The 23708-nt window shown below is 40.7% G+C and overlaps 1 protein-coding gene across 2 annotated transcripts; it reads left to right on the top strand.

The window, feature by feature from the left end:
• The first annotated feature begins 10884 nt into the window (after positions 1-10884).
• Positions 10885-22451, top strand: LOC117977629 (T-complex protein 11-like X-linked protein 2). Of its 2 annotated transcripts, XM_055106317.1 has the most exons (10): positions 10885-10921; positions 11409-11546; positions 13556-13658; positions 17126-17246; positions 17982-18202; positions 18969-19105; positions 19352-19572; positions 19671-19852; positions 20614-20777; positions 21952-22451. In XM_055106317.1, the coding sequence occupies exons 2-10, from the start codon at positions 11420-11422 to the stop codon at positions 22182-22184; spliced, it is 1509 nt and encodes a 502-aa protein (XP_054962292.1). In that variant the 5' UTR covers positions 10885-10921; positions 11409-11419; the 3' UTR covers positions 22185-22451. The 2 variants fall into 2 exon arrangements, with proteins under 2 accessions (XP_054962292.1, XP_054962293.1); XM_055106318.1 differs by lacking the exons at positions 10885-10921; positions 11409-11546 and having other exon boundaries at positions 13628-13658; positions 17089-17246; positions 22002-22451.
• Positions 22452-23708: the final 1257 nt, after the last annotated feature.

Here is a 23708-nt window from a genome sequence, read left to right as displayed (position 1 = left end):
CACATTTTCTATTTCTTCTTGAGTTCAACTGGCTGAGCCAGGGGGGTGGAGCTGTGGGAAGTGCTTGCGCTTTAGGCGTTGCTGTCTGGAGCCCCCAGGGAACTAGTGTCTGCTGGGCCCCATCAGCTTTTAGAAACAGGAGAGATAGAAGCCAGTCCTTTGGGTAATACCTGGGAAAATTGGAAATCCAGATGTGTGGTGTGACTCCTTTGCTCTTTGAGGAGACACTGAGAACCTGGACTTCTCTCATGTCATACGATGCTGTGCCTAGAGTGGGGATTATGGTGAGAGGGTCTCCAATTTTCCTTCTCATTTTGATGTGGCTGGTTTCAAACTCACTCAGGGTGCAGGAGCCTGTCAACTAGTTTCTGGATTTCTCACAAAAGAAATTGATCCATTTCTCACGAAAGAAATTGATCAATCATCTTGCTATTGAATCAGTGTGTCTATTGGGGAAGGAGAGTCCAGGACTTCTTATTCCACCATCTTGCTAACGTCATCCCTTGATAACAGGATAGTTTATTTTATTTCTTATTGTATATGTTGAGGATGTACAACATAATATTTTAACAGGTGTAAGATGACATCTTGTTGTGGTTTTAATTTGCGTTTCGCTGATGATTAGTGATGTTGAGCACCTTTACATATACTTACTGGCCACTTTTATGTCTTCTTTGGAAAAATGTCTATTCAGGTCCTTTACTCATGTTTTAAAGGGACTATTTGTGTTTTTTTTGCTATTGAGTTGCGTGTGTTCCTTATATATTTTGTATATTAACTCTTTATCAGATATATCGTTTGCAAATATTTTCTGCCAATCCATAGACTGCTTTTTGATTTTGTTGATGCTTCCTTTGCTGTGCAGAAGCTTTTTAGTTTGATGTAGTCCCACTTATTATTATTCTTGTTGCTTGAGCTTTTGGTGTGATAACAACAAAAAAAATCACTGCCAAAGCCAATGTAAAGGAAGTTTTCCTATATGTTTTCTTCTGGGAGTTATATGGTTTCCTGTTTTACATTTCGGCCTTTAATCCATTTTGAGTTGATTTTTGTGTATGATGTAAGAGAAGGGTCCAAGATAACTGGACATTGTAAATTATATAATTGTGGGGACCTTGGAAATCAGATTCTCCTTTCTTTCCAGGATATTTTTTTGTTCTGTTTGTTTTTATTGCTTGTTAGGGACTTTCTTAAATTAATTCTGTTGTGTGTGTGTGTTGTTTGTCATTTGTGGCCACTAAAGTCTCTACTTGGGTAGCTTAATGGTCAGGTAATGATTGGACATAGATTTCCTGAAAAGCCATTAACCAACAAGTCTCCCAGACTTGTTTTCAAGGGAGCCTGTATGTATTGTGGATAATTCCTTCAATGTTCAGGCAAGCAGTTTACAACTCTCTCTTAGCCTTCAACTTGTGCTGGGTCTCAAGATCACCCAGAGGCGAAAATTTAGAGCCTTCTTAGATCTTTTCTAGATGTGCACACAGCCCTGCACATGTGAGTGGCCTCCCAGATTCATGGGTATTTTAAAGGCCTAAGCTTTTCAGAGTCCCCTATAAGTATCTTATTCCCCAGTTTTACCTTTTAAGCTTTTTGTTCAGCTTCTTGTTTGTCTTAACTCTTACTGCCACCTTAGGGAGCTATTGTGTTATATGATTGCTACCGTTTTCTTTAAATCAAATGCCCCTGTGAAAAAGACTGTTCATACGGAGTGAGATCTGGGTCAGGTGAAATAAAGACAAGACTTGAAATGAGTGTTTCCAGGAAGCTGCCAAATAGTTCCTATGATGATGTTTCTCTAAGAATGATGTTTTGGACAGCTTCAAACCCTCTGCTCCCTCCCTTGGCTGTTGGTTTTCACAGTGATTATATAGCTGTTGAGTTTTATGACAACTTTGGACCTGAAGAAAAAGTGGTGGAAATAGAACAAGTTGAAATACCACAATGCTTGCTGTTGTCTCTGAAATTCAAACATTTTTCTTTAACAAACTCACCTTGAATTTTTCAAAGCCTTGGTTAATTTCCATAGTTCCGAAAAAGTTGACTTTTACAATACTTGCCAGTGTACTCACTGTTTTTATGGAGAGAAGAATTTTCCAAGGTCCTTCCTCTGCCATTCTCACTAACATCATCCCATATTGGCCTTTTATGACAAGTGTGTCTTTACCGGAGTCAAGAAAAACGAGAAAATCTACAGACCACCATCTAAAAGGGTCTTTGTTTAGGAAAATCTGCTGTGTAAAATCTCAGGTTTAGGAAACAAATTAGTGGATAATTATTTGCTGTATGAAAGAAGATTTGCTCAATTAAAGAACTAATTTAAAAGTTCCTTTAAGTTGTGAATCCCATGGTTCATTTAATGAAATTATTGGAGCAAAAAAAATGTCCCTAGCCTTTCAAGAATACCCACTCTGTAAATATATAAATGCATTACACTGTGTTTTAAGAGTGAAAATTGGTCGGACATGGTAACCCATGCCCGTAATCCCAGCACTTTGGGAGGCTGAGGCAGATGGATTGCTTGCACCCAGGAGTTCAAGACAAGCATGGGCAACATGGCGAAACCACATGTCTACAAAGAATAAAAATTAGTCAGGCATGATGGCGCACGCCTGTAGTCCCAGGTACTTGGGAGGCTAAGATGTGAGGATCTTTTGAGTCCAGGAGGTTGAGGCTGCAGTGAGCCATGATTGTGCCTCTATTCCATGCTAGCTGGCAGAGAGAGGCCCTGTCTCGGAAAAAAAAAAAAAAAGAGTAGAAATAAAGGAGATGGGAGTTAAGAAGTGGGAATTAAAGGAATTTATCCATTGACAAATGGATAGTTTTAGATTAGTTAACACAGAGGTAGCAAGGTGAGTTTTCTTGGCTTTAACCCCCAAACAACTTTCTTCAAGAGCTCCCACGGTTCATATGATTTATTTAAGACCAGAAAAGCCTAAGGCCTTTGATGTACTTATTTTGAGAAAAGGCATATGCCAACTTTGAATCAAAATTCTAACTTCTCCAACACCTTCCATAATTATGAAGGCATTCAGATATGTACAGTTGACCCTTGAACAACAGAGGTTTGAACTTTATGGGTCTATTTATGTGCAGATCTTTTCAACCAAACGTGGATTTAAAATGCCATATTCACAGGATTCAAAACTTGCATATATACGGAGAGCCGACTTTTAGTATAGTCGAGTTCTGCAGGACCAACTGCTGGACTTGAGTATGTGTGGATTTTGGTATACGTGGGTGCTGGGGGAGGTCCTGGAATTAATATTCCATGGATACCAAGGGAATACTGTACTCGATTCCATTATGAGATGTCAGAAAATATTACCTGCTGCCAGAAAGTGGATTTTATTTTCTAAGTAAAGATAATTTAAAAAATTTTTGGCCAGTAAAGATGCATTCTGGGGTCCACAAAAAATCTCTCTAGTTAAAAACAACCAAACAAAAAACCCCATAAATAAGCTACCAACTTTTGCCAGAATTCAAAACCAACTGAGTGTATTTTTGTTGAAACTGCTTTAAGTGTGTAACTCATTCATGTCCTGGAGCACCAGGTACAATTGTGGTGATGCAGCTCTTGGTAGGGCTTTAAAATCAGCCTGGTATCTTTGGGCTGAGGTTGCCCCTAACACCATCTTATAAACAAGCAGGACAGCGAATGAGAAAGAGCAAGAGTGAGGGTAATAGTGAGAGATCCCTTACCCAGGAATAGGCCTCTCTGAGTCGCTTCTGGGATGCTGCTGCCCTCTGCTGCCACGTGTCCTGGGAAAACCCCTGTGGTCTCAGGACCTAAAATGTTCTCTCTTTTTTCCCAAGCTGGTGCTTTATTCGTTCTCGGCTTTAAAGACACTTGCTGGCATGGAAATAAATGAAAAGCAACCAAATGAGAATAAGCGAAGACTGTTTATTCGGAACTTACTATAGCAAATGAGTCAGCCATCATCACTTGTGTTTTGGCAGAGACTCAAAGGCAGGCAGAGAAGTGGGAAAACTTTATAGTGGAAAAAAGGGAAGACTTCAGGTATTCCCTGATTGGAGCTTTTTCACATAGGGAAGCTGTAGGTGGGCTAACTAGAAGCAGAACAATTTATGTGATTGGTTAGGAGGTTCATATTTAGTTTGTTAGGTGGATGCAGGAACAAAAATTGGAAAAGCTGTCAATTATTAATAAAGTACTTGCCATTTGGGGCCAATTGTTACAGAAGTTGTTTAGTTTCTTGGATTGTTACTAGAGAGAGCAATCTGACTTCCTGCAAATCTGATTTACAGCATGCTGTCTTCTTTGGTAATTATAGATAAGGGGATTAGTTTCCTGGGAAGGTTGTGGATCAGAGTTCTGAAGCCAAGAACTGAAAGAGACACAGAGAGGAAACATGTTTATAACACAAAGAAAGAAAGGCTGACTCTGGGAACTAAGATGAGTCCAGCACATTTGGCAGGGAAGGATGTTCCATTTTATGTCATTCTCCCAACAGTGTTGTTGCCCTGTGGGGTTAGGACATTTATTCATATTCCACACTTTATTTATTGAGTATCCATTATGTTCTAGGCACAGTGAAGAGCCAAATGCACAGCCCCTGCCCTCAGAAAGCTTAGACTCATGGTGAAGTTCAATATTCAGTAAACACTAATTATGCAAATAAATGTATAATTACAAACTGTGGTAATTCCTATTATTAAAAAGTACAGAATGTTAAGAGAAGGGTTAATAGGGAACTCTTGTTTAGATTGGAGAACCATAGAAAGTTCTCTGAGGAATTTAGAATTTGAAAGCTGAGATTTGAGCAATGAGGAATCAGTTAGTCCCGGAAAAGTGGGTAAAGAAGGAAGAAAGCATCATAGGGGGAAAAAATAGCATGATTAAGATCTTGAGGTAGGAAGGCACGTGGCCTGTTAAGGAAAAGGAAAAAAGGTCAGTATTGCCATGCGCTAGGAATGAATGGCGTGAGATGTGAATGTAGAAGTAGACACTAAATGCTGCTGTCAGAAGTTTCATCTTCCATTGCTTTGTATCTCTCCTTTCCTTGAAGATCTATACTGGTTTCTCCACCCATCATGCCTCACTTTTAGCTTGGAAGCCCCCAGATTACCTAGAACCTTCTCATACTCCTTTTGTGTTCTGTGAAGAAAACACATTGGTAAAAGATTAACATGGATAATGTTGACATGTAGTTTTGTACTGTAAAGGAGAAGTGTAATGAAATAAATCTATTTTATGACTCTGTGTGGTTTTATTTAAAGCTGGATATGGTGGTGTGCATCTGTGGTCCCAGCTACTTGGGAGGCTGAGGAAGGAGGGTTGCTTCAGCCCAGTAGTTTGAGTTTAGCCTGGGCAACATAGCAAGACCTTCATCTCTAATAAGACAAAATAAATAAAGGCGCCATCCTGTATTTATGTGTCCCCACCACTTTAGTTAGCTGTTTATCTTCCACTACACTATACTGTATCTTGGGCCCCGGGATAGTTAATATCAGGTGTGAACTTGATTGAATTGAAGGATGTGACTGGTAAAGTATTGCTTCTGTGTGTGTCTGTGAGGGTGTTGCCAGAGGAGACTGACATTTGAGTCAGTGGACTGGGAGAGGAAGACCCACCGTTAATGTGGGCGGGCACCATCCAATTGGTTGCCAGCATGGCTAGAACAAAGCAGCCAAAAGAAGCTGGGATAAGTTTGCTTGCTGAGTCTTCTGGCTTCCTTTTCCCATGCTGGAAGCTTCCTTCCGCTCCTACTGCCTTGGACATCAGACTCCAGATTCTTTGGTCTTTGGACTCGGGGACTTGCACCAGTGGCTTGCTGAGGGCTCTCAGGCCTTTAGGCACAGACTGAAGGCTGCACTGTTGGCTTCCCTGGTTTTGAGGCTTTTGGACTTGGACTGAGCCACTACTGCCTTTTCTCTTCCACAGCTTGCAGGCAGCCTATTGTGGGACTTCGTCTTGTAATTATGTGAACCAATTCTCCCTAATAAACTCCCTTTCATGTATACATATAGCCGATTGGTTCTGTCCCTCTGGAGAATCTTGACTAATAAGGTCCCATTTAACTTCACCTCTTGGTTTTACAATCCATTGTGTATCATTTTATCATTTACATTTTTTTCTTTAGCAAATGTATATACTTAGTTAAATTGCTGTTGCATGGCTCTATATATTGTGGAATAAACAATCTGAGATATGGGTTCTAGTCCTGACTTTTCTGTAAACTGGTGGCAGTCTTAGAGAAGTGATTTAAGTTCTCTGAGTCTCAAATGGTTCTTTCTGAAATGAAATGTTTAAATTTTTATGTGTTAACTAAATTATTTTTACCCAGCATTCCTCTTAAATTCTGTAATTTTATACCACTTATGGACATCTATGAATATCTTTTACGTAGTCTTCTTTTGTGTCCTTATGGATAAGATTGACTCTCAGGATAATTTTCTTTTTTGGAGTAGTATACATAAAGTATAATTTAACAAATGGTAATTGGTCACAGTATTGAGGTAGAGTTAAGGCACATCTGAAGGGTAAAAATTCCCTGCTGAAGGCATAAAATTCTCATAAATGACTTTGCAAACTGTGATATGTGTACTCAGAGTGGGTAACCCCAAGTGCGCCAAGAAATAAAAGAAGCCAACAAATATATATTGAGGAGTGCAGATATCTCTTCAATATACTGATTTTCTTTCTTTTAGAAATATACCCAGGAGTGGTATTGGTGGACCATATGGTAGCTCTGTTTTTAGTTTTTTGAGGAGCCTCCAAGTGTTCTCCATAGTGGTTATACTAATTTACATTCCTGCCGACAGTGTACAAAGGTTCCCTTTTGTCCACAACTTTGCCAGCATTTGTTATTGTCTGTCTTTCGGATATAAGCCATTTTAACTGGGGCGGATGATACCTCACTGTAGTTTTGATTTGCATTTCTCTGATGATCACTAATGTCGAGCACCTTCTCATGCGCTTGTTTGCCATTTGTTTGTCTTCTTTTGAGAAATGTCTATTCAGATCTTTTGCCCATGTTTTAATTGGATTATTAGATTTTCTCCTATAGAGTTGTTTGAGCTCCTTATATATACTGGTTATTAATCTCTTGTCAGGTGGGTAGTTTGCAAATATTTCTCCCATTCTGTGTGTTGTCTCTTCATTTTGTGATTGTTTCCTTTACGGTGCAGAAGCTTTTTACTTGATGTGATTCCATTTGTCTATTTTTGCCTTGGTTTGCCTGTGCTTATGGGATATTACTCAAGAATTTTTTGCCCAGACCAATATCCTGGACAGTTTCCCCAATGTTTTCTTGTAGTAGTAGTTTCATAGTGGTGAAACAACAGGAGCGAAAGTGGGTATCCTTGTTGTATTCCAGATCTTACAGGAAAGACTTTCACTTTCTACTCATTCTTATGATACTAGCTGTGGATCTCTGTTTTTTATGGCTTTTATTATGTTGAGGCGTGTTCCTTCTATACACAGTGTTTTGGGGGCTTTTATGATAAATGTTGAATTTTATCAAATGCTTTTTCAGCATCACTTGAAATGATAATATGGTTTTCGTCCTTCATCCTGTTGGTATGATGTGTCACACTGATTTATTTGTGCATGTTGAACCATCTTTGCATCCCAGGGATAAATCCTTCCTGGTCATGATTAAAGATCTTTCTAGTGTATTGTCGAATTGGGTTCACTAGTATTTTGTTGAGGATTTTTGCATCAATATTCATCAGAGACATTGGCCTGTAGTTTTCCTTTTTTGATGTGTGTTTGTCTGGTTTTGGTATCAGGGTAATACTGGCATTGTAGGATGAGTTTGAAAGTATTTTCTCCTCCTCTATTTTTCAGAGTAGTTTGAGTAGGACTGGCATTAGTTCTTCTTTAAATGTTTGGTAGAATTTAGCAGTGAGGTCATAAGGTCTCGGGCTTTGCTTTACTATAGACGGAGACTATTTATTAAGGCTTTACTTACCTGTTATTGGTTACCTGTTATTGGTCTGCTCAGGTTTTGGATTTCTTCGTGTTTCAATCTTGGTAGATTGTATGTGTCTAGAAATTTATCCATTTCTTCTAGATTTTCCAATCTATTGGCATATACTTGCTCATAGTAGCCACTGGTGATTCTTTGAATTTCTGTGGTATCAGTCGTAATGTCTCCTCTTCCATCTCTGATTTTATTTATTTGGGTCTTCTCCATTTTGTCCTTCACGAGTCTGGCTAAACATTTGTCAATTTTGTTTACCTTTAACAAAAAAGCAACTTTTTGTTTCATTGATCTTTTGTATTGTTTTCTTCATTTCAAATTCATTTATTTCTGCTCTGATCTTTATTGTTTCTTTTCTTCTAATTTGTTTTCTTCTAATTTACTCTTATTTTTATAGTTCTTTATGATGCATCATTAGGTTTTTTATTTGAAGTTGTTCTTCTTTTCAATGTAGGCATTTACAGCTATAAATTTTGATATCAGTACTGCTTTTTCTGTATCCCATAGGTTTTGGTATGTTGTGTTTCCATTATCATTTGTTTCGTAAAAGTTTCCAGTTTCCTTTTTAACTTCTTTTTTGATCCACTGTTCATTTATGTGCATATCGTTTAATTTCCTAGGAGTTGCCTAGGAATTGCAGTCTTTGTGTCCTAGGCATCCCTTCAAGTTTACCTGGGACCCCAGAGCACTTTGGCCTGTAGTGGTGTGGATTGCCGAGAGACTCAAGTTCTCCGCCCTGGGATGGGTGAATCCCCTCTAGCTAGGTCTGGTCCAGATGCTCCCTCTGTGAGTGGGCACTGGCTGAGCCCAGCACGGCTTTGCTCTCTGGTATGGCAGGGTAGCACTGAGTTCAATGTGAAGTTCCCCAGTCACTGCCTTCTTCTTCTCCCAAGTGTACAGACTCTCTGGGCTGCACAGCTGCTGCCAGGATACGGGGGAGGGGTGGCATTGGCGATTTAAGACTGACTGTCTCTGTCTGACCTCTTGAATGTCTGTTCCAACAATATGAATTTAAAACCAGGCACTGTGATTGCTCACCTGATTTTTGGTTCTCATGATGATGCTTTTCTGTATGCAGATAGTGGTTGCAATTTGGTGTTCCTGCAGGGGGTACACAAGGTATAGCCTTCTATTCCACCATCTCTCTCTGTTCCTCTAGTTGGTTCTTGACAACTCTTGATAATACGTATTATTAAATACAGTATCTGGGCCATCCCTAGGCAAAATGTGATTTGCTGTTTTCCACTAGTTCTCTCCCTTTATTTTTCCCACACTTCTATTTCCCCTCATTACCTCTCCCAGGGGATTTCAATATTAAGAGACACTTCAAAAGACTATTTCACTATTTGAATGAAGTGCTGATAGAATTTTAGGTTATCACTGGGTAGAGTTTTTTTTTTTTTTTAACAATGCAGTTTTGTGAGAAGATGAATTGGTGTCATTCTGGAAGGTTTTCTTAGAAAGAAATACAATAGAATTCTGATTTTTTTAATGAGAAATGAACTTCTGGTATAGTGAAACATATGCCTTATGAATGTATAATTTTATGTTCAAATCAAGAAAAATATATTTAAACATTTATCCTGGGGTTGATATGAGAGTAATTTGTTTCACAGCTGATATTACTGAAGGAAATACTAGGAGAGGATGAGGAGGAAATTCAGATTTAGCATTCATTAGTAAAATAAACTCTTTAGCTAAGCGCTAACTTTACTAGCCAAGTCCCCTCATATCCTCCTGTGCCTGGAAGTTAAGGTGGATTTTTCCTAGGCTGGAAAGTTCTTGGATCTCTTCCCCATAACTTTCTTCTTCAAAATCCCCATGTTGTGCAAGATATTCACACGGTACTGTTGCCACTAACAAGGCGAGGATTGTGGTGAGAATCTGGTCAAAGTATAGTCTTGATTTATAAAAGAAACAAGTTAATGTGTTAAGAAATTAAGTCAGGGTAAGAGAGGGATCAACTAGTATAGTGTGGAAATGTATATATGCTGGAAATAGGCCAATCCAGGGGTCCTCATATCACTGTGGTGACTGGCCAGTGGAGTGACAAAGTAGACTAGGACTGAAGAGTGAGCAACATGAGGCCCCTTAGGATCGTCCGTTCCAGTGCCCTCAGTTTACAGATGAGCTCCAAAGCTCACAATTGGATTGCAATGAAGAACATGCCAAGAATTGAGCTGAAAGAACTCAAACCGAAATGTAGGATTCCTCTCAGGCTTATGGTCTTGCCCCTTTACCACACAGCTTCTGTGGCTAGCCCTTTAAAATGATTCTTGATTTGCATATTTGTAAAATGAGAGTTTAACAGTTCATGTGTCTCTCCTTACTTTGTGTGGAGGATTCACTTATACAAAAGATAAAAGAAAACCCAAAACAGACTTCTGGAATTTTGTAGCCCTGTTGGTTCTTCATTTGTAGGGGCTGTATGAACAGCATGAAGTGAAACAAATAAACAACAAACGCTTGTTTTTTCCCCCTAAATAGTTATTTAAATGCTATTTTTGTTTCTGGGGCAGTAAGGATAAAAGCTTTGAACAGTTCGTTCATGAGGAGCAGGGCTTGAGAAGATGACTTCCAAGCTCCTGAGGGGTTCCGAGCCTGGGCGGGAGGGTATGGACATGAAGCCTCCTTACGTCTATCTCAGCCTCCTGCCTTTATCACCCAATGGTGAGGCTCTGCTTGCCTTTCCTGCCGTCTTGGTTTCCAAGGCACCCTGGGCAAGTGATACCACCCCGCTACCCTGGAAACGGATCACCCTTTGTTTTCGTGTTTGGACTCTCCTATCTTGTGTCACAGGTAGGGGTGCGCTCCAGGTGGACCTCATAATCTCCGTGGTCCCGTCCTACTCCTCCCTGATGATCTCCCCTCTCTTCCTGGCTACAATGTGGTACTTCCCAGGACCAGGTTGGGGAGGCAGAGGGGCTTCGCTAGCAGACGCAGAGGCGAGGCCGCCAGTCGAGGACGAGGAGGAGGTGAGGGACCAGGGTCGCGAGGGCTGTGGGGGATACCCTGCTGCCTGAGTCCAGGCCGGCAGAGCCCCTTCAGGAAGGTCTGGAGCAGTAGCTAAGGAGTTAGAAGGTATTCCAGGACCAATGAAAGGTAGCCAGAGCCGAGGAAGATTCCTTTCCTAGCTTGGTCAGTAATGTGCAGTGTGCCCCGCTTCTGGCGAGTTAATTGTCCATCTCTGGGCCTTGTTTTCCTCTTCTGCTTGCCCAAGACCAAACTTCTTTGATTTCAGTAAAGGAAGTGCCGCTAATTCCCCTTCCCCTCGAGGCCTGTTTGAAGACCCTAGTTGTTCCTTTGAGAACCTTTGAGCCCTGGTACTTAATCCTTTCAACTGACGGCAGCGGGTTCAGTCACCAGGACACACAATTGTAGTTGAAGAGCGCTCTTTCTTTTTGTCCCTGGGCGAGAGTCAGGTCTTACACAGCTTGCCTCTTCTTTTCTCTCCAATTCCAGATAACATCAAGATGCCGAAGACTGAGGAAACTGTGCTCCAGAATGATCCCAGTGTAGCAGAGAATGGGGCCCCTGAGCCTAAAACACCAGGGCAGAGCCAGAAAAGCAAGAGTTTCTGTTTAGATGACCAGTCTCCTGGTAGGTCTAGAATCATGTCATCACTTCTATGGACAGCAATTAGGCTAAAGGAATAGACAGCCTGTGATTTAAGGGCCTTTAAGGGATATAGAAGGCTCTTGCAACCTTGCATTTTTCCTTACTAATCCTTCTGTTAGTCCTCTTTTGGATTATTCTTTCTCTTGTCTTTCTGCCCCCTCTAATTTTTACATGCAGGACTTAGGCCCCTAATTGGTAAGTAAAATTAAAAGATTTTGGTTTTAGAGAAAGAGACCGACAAAGCAAGTTACTTGTGTTTGACAATAGTCGAGAGTGATTTAGTCAGTTCAAAGCCTGGGAAATAAATAGCATTCTTGTATTTTGATTTTGTAAAGTGCAAATGGTAGATCTAGGACAGATCGAAGTGATCCAAATTATCTGTTGCTTCAGTTGTGTTCTGTCCTTTTCCAGGGGTGCTTTGTTGACATAAAAATTACCACTGCTCTGGGGTAAAATTATTTAGGTCTTTAATAATAGCATTTTTATGTGAACATTGGGACTTTGAGTCTTTTTCACACCTTATGTTAGGCATTTGAAGCTTTGGCTTGACTAGTCCAACCTCACAGGAACTCAAATTGCAGTTCTTTTACAATAATCTCCAGTGAATTTAACCAAAGGTTAATCTGCAGACCTCTCCAGATGTAGCAATTTGATCTAACCTCTTGAACACTGAAACGGGAAAAAATATGAAGTTGAATTACGTGTGTTTCTCTGGTGGCCACTTGGGGTCACTGCTAGTAAGCAGAATGGCACAATTCATACTTCATAATATCTCTCAAAGAAATGATGTCTTAATGAATTAATTAGATGGTATATTTTAACATATGTAGCTTTTTAGTTAGTATAGAAGGGAAATACCAGTTGATGGACCAACTTTTCAACAGAAGTCTTATCAACTGTTTTTTAAATGAAAAATAAATGGGCATAAATGGACCATCTTCTTGGAGTGAGCTTTAGGATTCTTATATGTGAGTTTTATTATATCTTAAGGATAAATCGTTCTCTCTGACCAAGTTATGAAACTACATTAAAATTGAGTTACAAAATAGTTTTATTGCATATTTTATTTTACATATCAAGTAATAATTGTGACTACTATATATACTTTGTTTTACTACTGAAAGTACTCTGTATGATGAATTTAGAACACTGGTTCCCAAATTCGAATGCTGGGCTAGGACATAGTTCTTACCAATATTGAATGAAATAAAACAATAAAGATGTTGTAATGAGTTTTTAAAATAATATTAAATTGATTCAATTTAAAAGAGTACTCTTAATGCTGACTGTGTTTTCTTTATACTTTCTGAGGTGTTAAAATATGTTTTCTTTTTATGAAGTGATTATTTTGATGATGGTAGGGTAGTTTCATTGTTTGCTTGTTTGCTTTCATGTCCATATGTGGAAAAATAAAAATTGTCAAATCATTATCTGTCACTCATGTTGTTTTGAAATGTTGTCTGTTGAATACCCAGATTTGGAAACTACTGTTTTAGGAGCAGGATTCAGCTTTAGAGCCATCTAGTAAGATTCGTGTGGTATCTATAAGGAGATTTTAGCCTTCATCTTGTGTGTAGCCCCTGAGGTAGGAAGAGAACAGTGGGAACACAATAACTTTTAGATACACATTAATTTTACAAATCACAACTTATTCATTGTTTGCTGTGTTTTGCTTATGGTTTTACATTTCAAGTGGAAGGTTTTCAAAACTGTTTTATGTTTTTCAAAAACTAATTTCTTCCTCCCATGCCTGACTTCTCTGAGATGTTCAGTGTTACTGAAGAGCAAAGAGTTCAGAAAACTTCTGGTGGTAAAATGATTGAATAAGTCTGTGTAAGATCCGTTTGATGAATCTAAACTTGGGAGCCTTACTTGGCAGAGTGAATCTCTAAATAAAATAAAAATTCTCTTTGTGTGGGTTCCCTGTTGATGATGGCTATGCTTTTTCTTTCTTTTTCCGGAGAGCAGACCTGATGTCTTTTCTGTCACAGATCTGATAGAGACAGTTAATGAAGTTTCCAAGCTGAGCATTTCACATGAAATTGTAGTAAACCAAGATTTCTATGTGGAAGAGACCATTTTGCCTCCAAACAGGTACAGATTATTCAGTTTTTTTCCATTTTACTCTTCGGGGCATAGGTACATAGCACAAATGACTTTTGGTCAGACTTGAAGCATCTTATTAATACATCTAATGGTTGTGTCTTATATAGTACCAACAAATTAGTGTAAGTATTACTTTAAAAGTGTCAAAGCAGCAAATTATATTTAAACAGGTAATAAACCAATGCAGTTACAGGTTGAACATCCCAAATCTGAAATCCACGATGCTCCAAAATCCAAAACATTTTGAGCGCCAACATGATGCTCAAAGGAAATGCTCATTGCGGTATACAAGTATGCTGCAAATATTCCAAAATCCAAGAAATCCGTAATCTGGCTAGGCGCAGTGTCTCACGACTGTTAAGTTCCAACACTTTGGGAGGCCGAGGCAGGTGGATTGCTTGAGTCCAGGAAGTCAAGGCCAGCCTGGGCAACATGGCGAAACCTTGTCTATGCAAAAAATACAAAAATTAGCCGGGCATGGTGGTGCATGCCTGTAGTCCCAGCTACTCAGGAGGCTGAGGTGGGAGGATCCCTTGAGCCTGGGAAGCAGAGGTTGCAGTGAACTGAGATCGCGAACACGCCACTGCACTCCAGTCTGGGCGACAGAGTGAGACCCTGTCTCAAATAATAATAATAACAATAATAATCCGTAATCCAAAATACTCCCGTCCCAAGCATCTTGGAAAAGGGGTATTCATTCTGTATTGTCAAAATGTTCATTTCAGGATCTTAGTTAATAATGAAACGTAGAGTGATTTTCAGATCTTTTCAGACAGACTTGGAAGAGGTAACTCCTAGCCGTTCAACTTTTAATTATCTGCAGATTAAACAGGCAGAGATGAGCAGATTTTCTAATAGTGGTTTTGTTCACTCTTCAGGAGTAGGAAATTTCAGGGGACACTTCTGCTTCATAATCAGTGTAATAAAGATTCTGTGAATCAAGATTAGAACCCCATCGATAAATAGTGTGCTTCTACAATTAGGCTTTATATTGGTTTCTCTTAATTATATTGATATAACAATATATGATTAAGAATCATCCAGCATTTATGGATTGAATGCTTCTAGTGTTTATTAAGAGTTAAATGGGTTGATTTCTTTGTCAGAATCTATATTTTATGATATTTCTAATTTCCCACCTTAAATGCTTCTGTTATTTTGCCACTTCTGGGATTCTGTTACGTAAAGCACCTTGCTTTGTCAGTGGTTCTCTTGATCTTCATACTTCTTAGATTTTCCTTTGTCTGTTGCCAAGGATGGGTTACCTGAAGGAAGTTTTTACCAAAACACAGGTCTCGTAGCATCTCCCTCATTGCCTTTATAGTCCCTGCGGCCCGAGTTAGATTTGTTTTTCTCCTGGTAGGGGTGCAGAAAAAAGTGAAACTAAGAGAATGAAGGTCTGTTAAAGTGGCTAGGGATCTCAGGGGGTGGATAGATGAAGCAGGAGGAATAATATTATTTAGGGCTTGGATTTCACTGTGTTTTTAAAATTAACAGGCTTTTTCAAATGTAGTAATACAAAATGTATACTGGATAAGAGGTTGAAATAGAGTTTGGGGTTATCCATTATCTACAGATAATTGACAGTTAGTTTTCCCTTTGGGCTTATAAAATTATACTAAGCACAGTTATCGGTTTTTAGGGGAAATCTCATAATAAGACATTTATTCAACAAACATTTACTGAGTACTTATTAGGTGGAAGGCAGAATGTTGAAAGCTGAAGACATATAGTTGAGTGAGTCACTGTCTTTGCCATCAAAAAGCTTCTGTAGGGAAGATAGTCAAATAGCTACTGTGCAGAGTGATAAGTTATCTCATATCTAGTGTGTGGAGTTCTATGCAGTGCTCAGCTACCTGGGGAAGGTCAGTGAAGACTTTCCTAATAAGGTAACACTTGAATTGAGTCTTTTCAGGTGGTTTTGGGGAGAAGGGACTCTCCTGGAAGAGGAAATGTCATTTCAGAGCCATAGAGGGATGGAAGACAATTATATATTAATTATAAGTGGACTGTGATTGTTAGAGCGCAGGATGTAGGAGGAGAAAGAAGGTTAAGGTAGGAGAAGTGGCAGAATAGGATCGTGAAGGGACTTAAAGGCCACGTACACTGCTAGAGATAGGTAGCGTCTGAAGAACTTTAAATGAGTATACTATTATGATCAGATTTGTATCTTAGAAAACTCATTGATTTTTATCAAAAATATGTACCATTGTTGGGGTAAGGTTTTGTGGGTGTAAGGTGGCCATTTAATAGACTATAGCAATAGTTCAGGAAAGAGATGACAGTGGGTGGGGGCCGATTCCAGAGATATTTAGGAAGCAAAATCTCTGGAATTGGGTGACTGAGTGGATAAAGGATATGAGGGGAAAGGAATTAAGAAGGACTACAGTACACACCAGATAGATAATAGTTGAACTTTCACAGGTTAGATTGTTGTGTTGGAGGAGAAACTTTGAATTTTTGTTTCATATATTTTTTAATCACTTGTATTTTTGTAAACAGAAAACATACATTACTATTATATACACACGCACACGTATATATACACACATATATGTATATATATGTGTGTATATATACGTGTGCGTGTGTATATATATATATATATATATTTTTTTTTTTTTTTTTTTTGAGACCGAGTCTCGCTCTGTCACCAGGCTGGAGTGCAGTGGCACTATTTCGGCGCACTGCAAACTCTGCTTCCCGGGTTTAAGCAATTCTCCTGCCTCAACCTCCGGAGTAGTTGGGACTATAGGCACCCGCCACCATGCCCAGCTAATTTTTGTGTTTTTAGTAGAGACGGGGTTTCACCATGTTGGCCAGGATGGTCTCAAACTCCTGACCTCGTGATCCGCCCGCATCGACCTCCCAAAATGCTGGGATTACAGGCGTGAGCCACGGCGCCCGGCCTACTATTATATTTTTTAAAGAGAAAAAGTCTCAGATTTCTGGTTACAGAACTAAGTATGCATGAGGAACAAATTTAAAGAAGGAAGATAAGGAGTTCAGTTTTGGGCTTGCTGAATTTAAAGTGTCTCAAAAGACCTTCAGGTATTATCAAGAGGTAAAATCCTTTCCTAGATTTCAGGCCTGAAGGAAAAATAGCATCTGGTTCAAAGTTTTAAGTCTATGGCAGTGGAAACTAAGTCACACATCCAGGCTAGGTGCAGAACTAGGGTTAGAAGTCAGAGTCTCAACTCCTAGTTTATGGTTCTTCCTGCTGCAGGAAGAGAGTGTCTCAGGAACCTTGAGGTACCCTTCTGAGAGAATTTAGCCAATGCTTTTCCATCTGAGACTACCTTCAGTTTATTCAGCCCTTCTCAAGTCTAAACATAGGTCCTCCTAGCCTGTCAATTTAATGGTCTTTCATAATTTTAAATGCTGTTTGGGAAATTATGATCCTGTATCAATTTTCTAGGTAAAAGAGCAATCTGCTCATTTAACCCTTCTTATAGTGTAGAAGGCAGGTTTGCGGAGGCAATGTACAATGCTTTTTGGAACCATCTGAAAGAACAGCTATTGAGTACTCCTCCTGACTTCACTTGTGCCCTTGAACTTCTCAAAGATGTTAAGGAGGTGAGTAACCAACTCCCATTCGTGGATGGGAAGTTCCTGGGCATCTCAGAACCTTGGATCGTCAATGGCTGTTAATATATCAAGTAGCATACTTTTTTTAACGTGACCTACTACTTAAATAGATAGGATGGGGCAGCTTCCATTTTATTTGTATAAGATGAAACTTGACCATTGGGCGATGACTATAACAATATATAACTCAATTAAACAAATTCTTACTGAAACCCCACTATGGTCTATGTGTTTCAGAATCCCGGAGATGAATAGGCGAGCCCTTGTCCACAAGGAACTTGCATGCTTGAGTCAAAAGGCTATTTCAGGGGAGCCTTAAAGATTCCAGATTTGCTATTTTATCCTCACACTTTGGAGTAAAACAATCTAAAAACATCCTTATCCTTTATTAAGAATGCCTCATCTCCTTGTGGTGGTGTGTATTTCATATTTCTTATATCCCACACATTTAAAACCACATTCTTATTTTTATTCATATTTTTACCTCATTCTACCTAAAAAATAGTAAAGACTACTACTATAACTGATCCCAGTGAAACCTTGAATGGTAATTGTCCTCTAGACAGAAAGAAATAATACTCTCTAAGAAACGTAGAGACTCAGTTCTCTGCCCCCCCCCAGAAGACATAATCTGGGATGCCTTTGGCCTAAGAGCATAGTTCATTGGAGAAAGTTTGAGGTTCTGAACAGAACTTGGCTCCTTTGATTTCCTTTGTTGGGCAGACCTTGCTATCACTGCTATTACCATGGCAGAACCGCCTAAGAAATGAGATAGAAGAAGCTCTGGACACAGATCTCCTCAAGCAGGAAGCAGAACATGGGGCCCTGGATGTCCCTCATCTTTCTAACTACATTCTCAATTTGATGGCTCTGCTATGTGCACCGGTTCGAGATGAAGCGATACAGAAACTAGAGACCATAAGAGATCCAGTGCAGTTACTGAGGTGAGAGTCTAGATGTGCTGTCCCCCAAATCTGCCTTAGACACTATGCCGGAGAACTCCGAGCCAGCCACTGTGGATATAGCCCCTGTCTTATCTAGCTCTTGTGTACTGATGACCTGACTAACACACCTTTTCTCCTTTCTGGATTATTGGCTTTTATTTTCCAAGGACAGTCTCTCAGGGTTCCTTTTGATGATCTTTAGATCAGTTGGGTCTCCTTTATGTCATGATACTGTTAAGACATTAAGGTACAGTAATTCTTTCTCCTATAGATTGCAAATTGCCTTTTCCCAGATGTTGTCCTGTTTGTCCCAACTCAAACCTTGTGAGGGGACAGGAAAGAGGATTATCCGTGTTTCACAGCTAGAAGAACCAGGACCCGGAAAAGTAAAATGATCTGCTCAATGAGTTAGAAATTCAGTCACCCACATCCCAGCTACCCACATATAATTGTTAACACCTTGGTGATTTTCCTTTCACTGACTACCCTTTTTTCAAGGTGACAGAATGACTACAGGCAAAAGAGCTCTCATCTGGTTGTTAAAGTGTCAGGAGGTATAACTGTCCTTAGTTTTGCCATCAACTCACTCTATGGCCTTGGGTCACTGGCCACAGTACCATTATTCATAAGTTGAAATAGGACTGTTTGTTTTTAAGGCTTCTTCTGACTCTCAAATACTCTGCTTTTATGGCTCCTTGCTTGGATTCCACCCTTCCAGACTAGATTTCCTTTAATAGTGTAAATGTTCTGTTTCTCCCTATGGCAGGGGCATCTTCCGTGTTCTGGGCCTAATGAAAATGGACATGGTGAACTATACCATCCAGAGCTTTCGACCCTACCTGCAGGAACATTCCATCCAGTATGAACAAGCTAAATTCCAGGAACTCCTTGATAAACAGCCCAGTATGTTTAAAATTCAAGGGCAGGAGAGGGGAGATTTGACCTCAGGTCTGCCTTCTTATAGCAATAGAGGCTATTTTCTATTTTTTGAATAGAAAGTTTCTTCCTTGGGCAAGGGGTAGGGAGAAGGAATGTTTCTCTAAGATAGAAAGATCTACAAAATCACTTCTTTATAGACCAAGAGTATGTCTCAGAGCCATCATCTTTAAGCCTTGGAATTTTAAGATGCATATTCCCTTCTCGTCGTAGGTCTCCTCGATTATACCACAAAATGGCTAACCAAAGCAGCCACAGACATCACTACACTATGTCCGAGTTCTCCTGACTCACCTAGCTCCTCCTGCAGCATGGCGTGTTCACTTCCAAGCGGGGCAGGTAACAATTCAGAGCCCCCCAGTCCAACAATGGTGCTATACCAAGGCTACCTCAACCTCCTCCTCTGGGATCTTGAAAACGTAGAATTCCCAGAGGTAGGGATGTGTGTTTGGGCATTGCCTTGTTCTGTGGTATTCAGTGCCTCCATTCAAACCCTCCTCTTCTGATGGGCTGTCCTTCGCTCCCTCACCAGACTCTGCTGATGGACAGAATCCGGCTCCAGGAACTGGCATTCCAGTTGCACCAGTTAACTGTCCTGGCCTCAGTCTTGCTAGTGGCCAGAAGCTTCTCTGGTGAAGTTTTATTCAGATCACCTGAATTTGTGGATAGACTGAAATGCATCACCAAGGCCCTAACTGAGGAATTTATCTCCAGGTAAGATTCATAGATCTCTGTTAGAGAGGGAAATGTGTGGTATTTGGGACATAGGTAATATCAATACTATTATTGCTTATTCTTCATCACAAACCACACAAAGGCCCTTGGAAATGATCTTCAAAGATTTTGGTATCTTTGATAAGTTGTATTGAGGTTTGGGATACAGAAAATAAAACTTATTTTCCAAAGAGGAGAGTGTGGAAGCCAGTTTGCTACAAATATTCCTTATGTGTTTGCTAAAAACGAGTCATTATATACGTGATTGAATGACAGTGGATTTGTGCTATGTATATCTAGAAGTTGATCGGTTGGTCAGTGATATTGACCATTCACTGCATGTGGGGGCAGGGATATTATACCAAAGTACAAGGAGGAGTAGGAAGTCCAAGCCTCTTAATATATTAGCAATTTAATTGGTGGGGTAGGAGAAAAACCATGAAAAATATCCAATAGAGTCTTAAAACAACATTTAAATACAATTGATGGGACTGGAGAATGCTGAGTAGATCCAAGGATGGAACTGAACCCTTGCCCAATTTACTTTGTTTTCATCGAAGTGGCATATGGTGCTGTGTGTTTGGATCAGGTGGTACCTTGTGGGTAACAATGAGTGTATTTCATCTGCCCAGTGGCTAATGCTGTCTTCTGGTGGCAGAGAGCCAGAATTCTTCCTGGAATAGGCCTGGCTTGTGGTATGAGGCTCTCCGGGCTTTGCCCCTCTGCCAGGCCCACTCTGCATTCTATCCCTTATTATCTAGGCCTGAAGAGACTATGCTGAGTGTGAGTGAACAGGTGTCTCAGGAAGTCCATCAAGGCCTTAAGGACATGGGCCTCACTACTCTGAGCACTGAAAACACAGCATCTCTTCTAGGCCAACTCCAGAACATCACCAAGAAAGAGAACTGCATTCGTAGCATTGTTGGTAAGAATCTCCATGGTCGTCGTGCAGAAAAGTGGCAAGAATGTGGGGCATGGGTGGGTAGACCTTACCCTGAATGTGAGTTACCTAAGCATTTAAAAATGAAAAGGCATGATCATTTGGGAAGTTTTTTAGCTTTAGTTTCCTCGTCTATAATGTGCACTGCTCAAATAGATCTTTCTCAATTTGGAGAATGCATGTATGGTTTGAAGACAGCTCTGTACCCAAGATATGTCATTCACAGGTCTTGGATATTGTCACACTAACCCTATGAAGTCATTCCTGGTATTTTCTCTTTTCTTTTCTTTTCTTTTTTTTTGAGACAAAGTCTCACTCTGTTGCCCAAGTTGGAGTGCAGTGGCACGATCTAGGCTCACTGCAACCTCCACCTTCTGAGTTCAAGCGATTCTACTGCCTCAGCCTCCCGAGTAGCTGGGACTACAGGCACGCGCCACCATACCTGGCTATTTTTTTTGTATTTTTAGTAGAGATGGGGTTTCACCATGTTGGCCAGGCTGGTCTCGAACTCCTGACCTCGTGATCCGCCTGCCTCGGACTCCCAAAGTGCTGGGATTACATACGTGAGCCACCGCGCCCAGCCCATTCCTGGTCATATTCTAAATGTCGGCCAAGATATATGGAGGAACCCTTTCTCTATCCTATGCTTTAAGCTACCATTTGGGCCCCTACGCCTCTCCATGGAAGTGATGCTGAGTTGGGCTGTAGGACATGTTCCATGCTGGAATGGAAGCAGTGAACTTGGCCAGCTTGTTTTGAACTTTACCATCTGATCATAGCCTGGATTGGGTGTATGGGCCTGAACTTGGTGCACTGGCGGCAACATGTGTTGTTACTTTCAGGTACCGGGTCTACGGTCCTCTTGTTAAGTTAAACGTGCCCTAGGATCTCACATACAGCTACATAAAGTAATCTTATGAACCCCCAGAAATTTACTACCTCAGCATCTTTTGATCATGCATTGTCCTTTGGGAGGTTGATGGCATTCCATTCCCCCAAACAAACAAAAATCTCATGTATACGGTTTACCCAAATGAGCAGAGAGGTCAGTGAATAACTCGGTTAATGCAAAACTTTGGTGAGCAGGTAGAGCAAAGGCATTGTGAATTTCTTCTGTACCCTCTTCGTTCCTCTTTTCATTGTTTTTCCCTGCTCACAGATCAGTGGATCCGTTTTTTTCTCAAATGCTGTTTGCTTCATGGCATGCAGGAGTCTCTGCTACACTTTCTTGGAGGCCTCATTCTCATTGAAAAGGAGTTGGCAGAACTGGGCTGGAAGTTTCTCAATCTGATGCATCATAATCAGCAGGTATTTGGCCCATACTATGCTGAGATCCTAAAACACATCATCCATCCAGCTCAAGCACAAGAAACAGATGTGGAGCCTAACTGATAGTGCTGGACCCCAGCTATGGCAACAGGGACTCAGGAGAGAGAGGTCAGCATGTTTCTGGGAGGACATCACCTGTGGTTAGTCGAACAGTCAGCCCTCTTCCTCGCTATAGCCAGGACACAGGGATGCAGGGGTCAAGCATGTAAGCACCAACTGGCCCAATCCCCTTCACTAATAAACCTCTGAGCTGCAAGAAAATTTCAGTTCCTCCTGTGTTCTAGCTGAAGTCAGGTTCTGCAGCCTCATCCCCTAACTAGCTGAGTGAGAATCCAGTGGGCCCTCTGTTTTCCCTTCATTGGCTGATCATTCTTCAGTATGCTTGCCTGAGCCGAATCTGGGCATCAGGTACTGATAAGGGAAAATCCTGGGACTGTATAGAATAATGCCCCCTGAAAACTGGGAAGGAGCTAAGAGACCAAAGAATGACCCGGACAAGTCCGGCTTGATAAGCAGATGAATTTCTTGGGACTTACGTATAGGGCATTCCTGGGTGGCAGCAGGACAACTCTGGGGATCTGCCCTGACACTCCTCTGCAAGCTGCTTTTAAGCTAATTTTCTGGCTCTTTGCCTTCTGTATGCAATGAGACTCTTTCTCTTGGCATGTTTCCCAGTACACTCTGGGATGTTTTGGTTCTCACAGACACCTCGGCTCCTAAGCTGGGCACCATGCATGGCCTTAGACCACCACCTGGCCTTCAGGGTTCAGGCAGCAGACGTACAGCCTTAAGTAATCTGGTGGGGGAGGGGGGAACTCATTAACCTACAGTCACTAGCATTATTTTCTCCATTGAAAAATCATTTCCTTGAGGGCTTTGAAAACTCTTTGTGAGATTATCCAGAGAATGACTATAAGGGCTTCTGGAAGTCAGAAATTCACTGAATTGCAGATGAAGAGAAGACATAGAACTCCATTTCTAGCACCACATTTCCCTGTAGTTTTCAAGGATACAGCAATAGCAAGAGTTGCGAACTCCCGTTCTAGTGTCTGGTTTGAAGCAGTATGAAAACTGGGGATTGGTTGAAAGTTGATATGGTGAATATCAACTTTGTGCCAACAAGCATTCAGCTAAGGACAGGTCTCAGCTTCCATGGGATTTCTTTCTTTTAAGTGATTCTAGGGGTCAGGCTTGGAATCTCTGATAATGACAGTAAACCGAAGCAATTAGGTCAGTGAGTATCATATCAAGTTCACCCCGATCCTATTTCTACAGCTGAATTAATCTTATCTGGCCACATCTCTAGGCTTAGAACATCTCCTTCTTCTTGACAGAATCGATGTGCGTATTCAAGCGTGGGGCAGCTGCCATGCTTTTTCCCACTCCTAGTCTGGGACTCCAACTGCCAAGTTATGAATATCAGCTGACTTGGCAACACAAATGATAGATGTTCTTGGTCCACAAGGACTTGGGCTTGTTGTTAGAGACTGCAGAGGTTCGTCCCATCATTCCCAGGCCAACTGCAGCAGACAAGCAGCAATCTAGAAAATTAGGAAAAAATTTAGGTTTGGATTTGGACTAGGTTTG

Source organism: Pan paniscus, chromosome X, assembly GCF_029289425.2.
Source record: "Pan paniscus chromosome X, NHGRI_mPanPan1-v2.0_pri, whole genome shotgun sequence".
Lineage (NCBI taxonomy): Eukaryota > Metazoa > Chordata > Mammalia > Primates > Hominidae > Pan > Pan paniscus.
Note: the sequence above shows the minus strand (reverse complement) of the source record. Positions and strands in the feature narration are given on the sequence as shown.

Excerpts from the sequence above, each read along its gene's own strand:
- LOC117977629 (XM_055106317.1), top strand. The coding sequence starts at position 11,420 with ATGCCGAAGACTGAGGAAACTGTGCTCCAGAATGATCCCAGTGTAGCA. Across the intron at positions 17,247-17,981 it reads TTCTCAAAGATGTTAAGGAG|ACCTTGCTATCACTGCTATT; the intron begins GTGAGTAACCAA and ends TTTGTTGGGCAG. Across the intron at positions 19,853-20,613 it reads ACTGAGGAATTTATCTCCAG|GCCTGAAGAGACTATGCTGA; the intron begins GTAAGATTCATA and ends CTTATTATCTAG.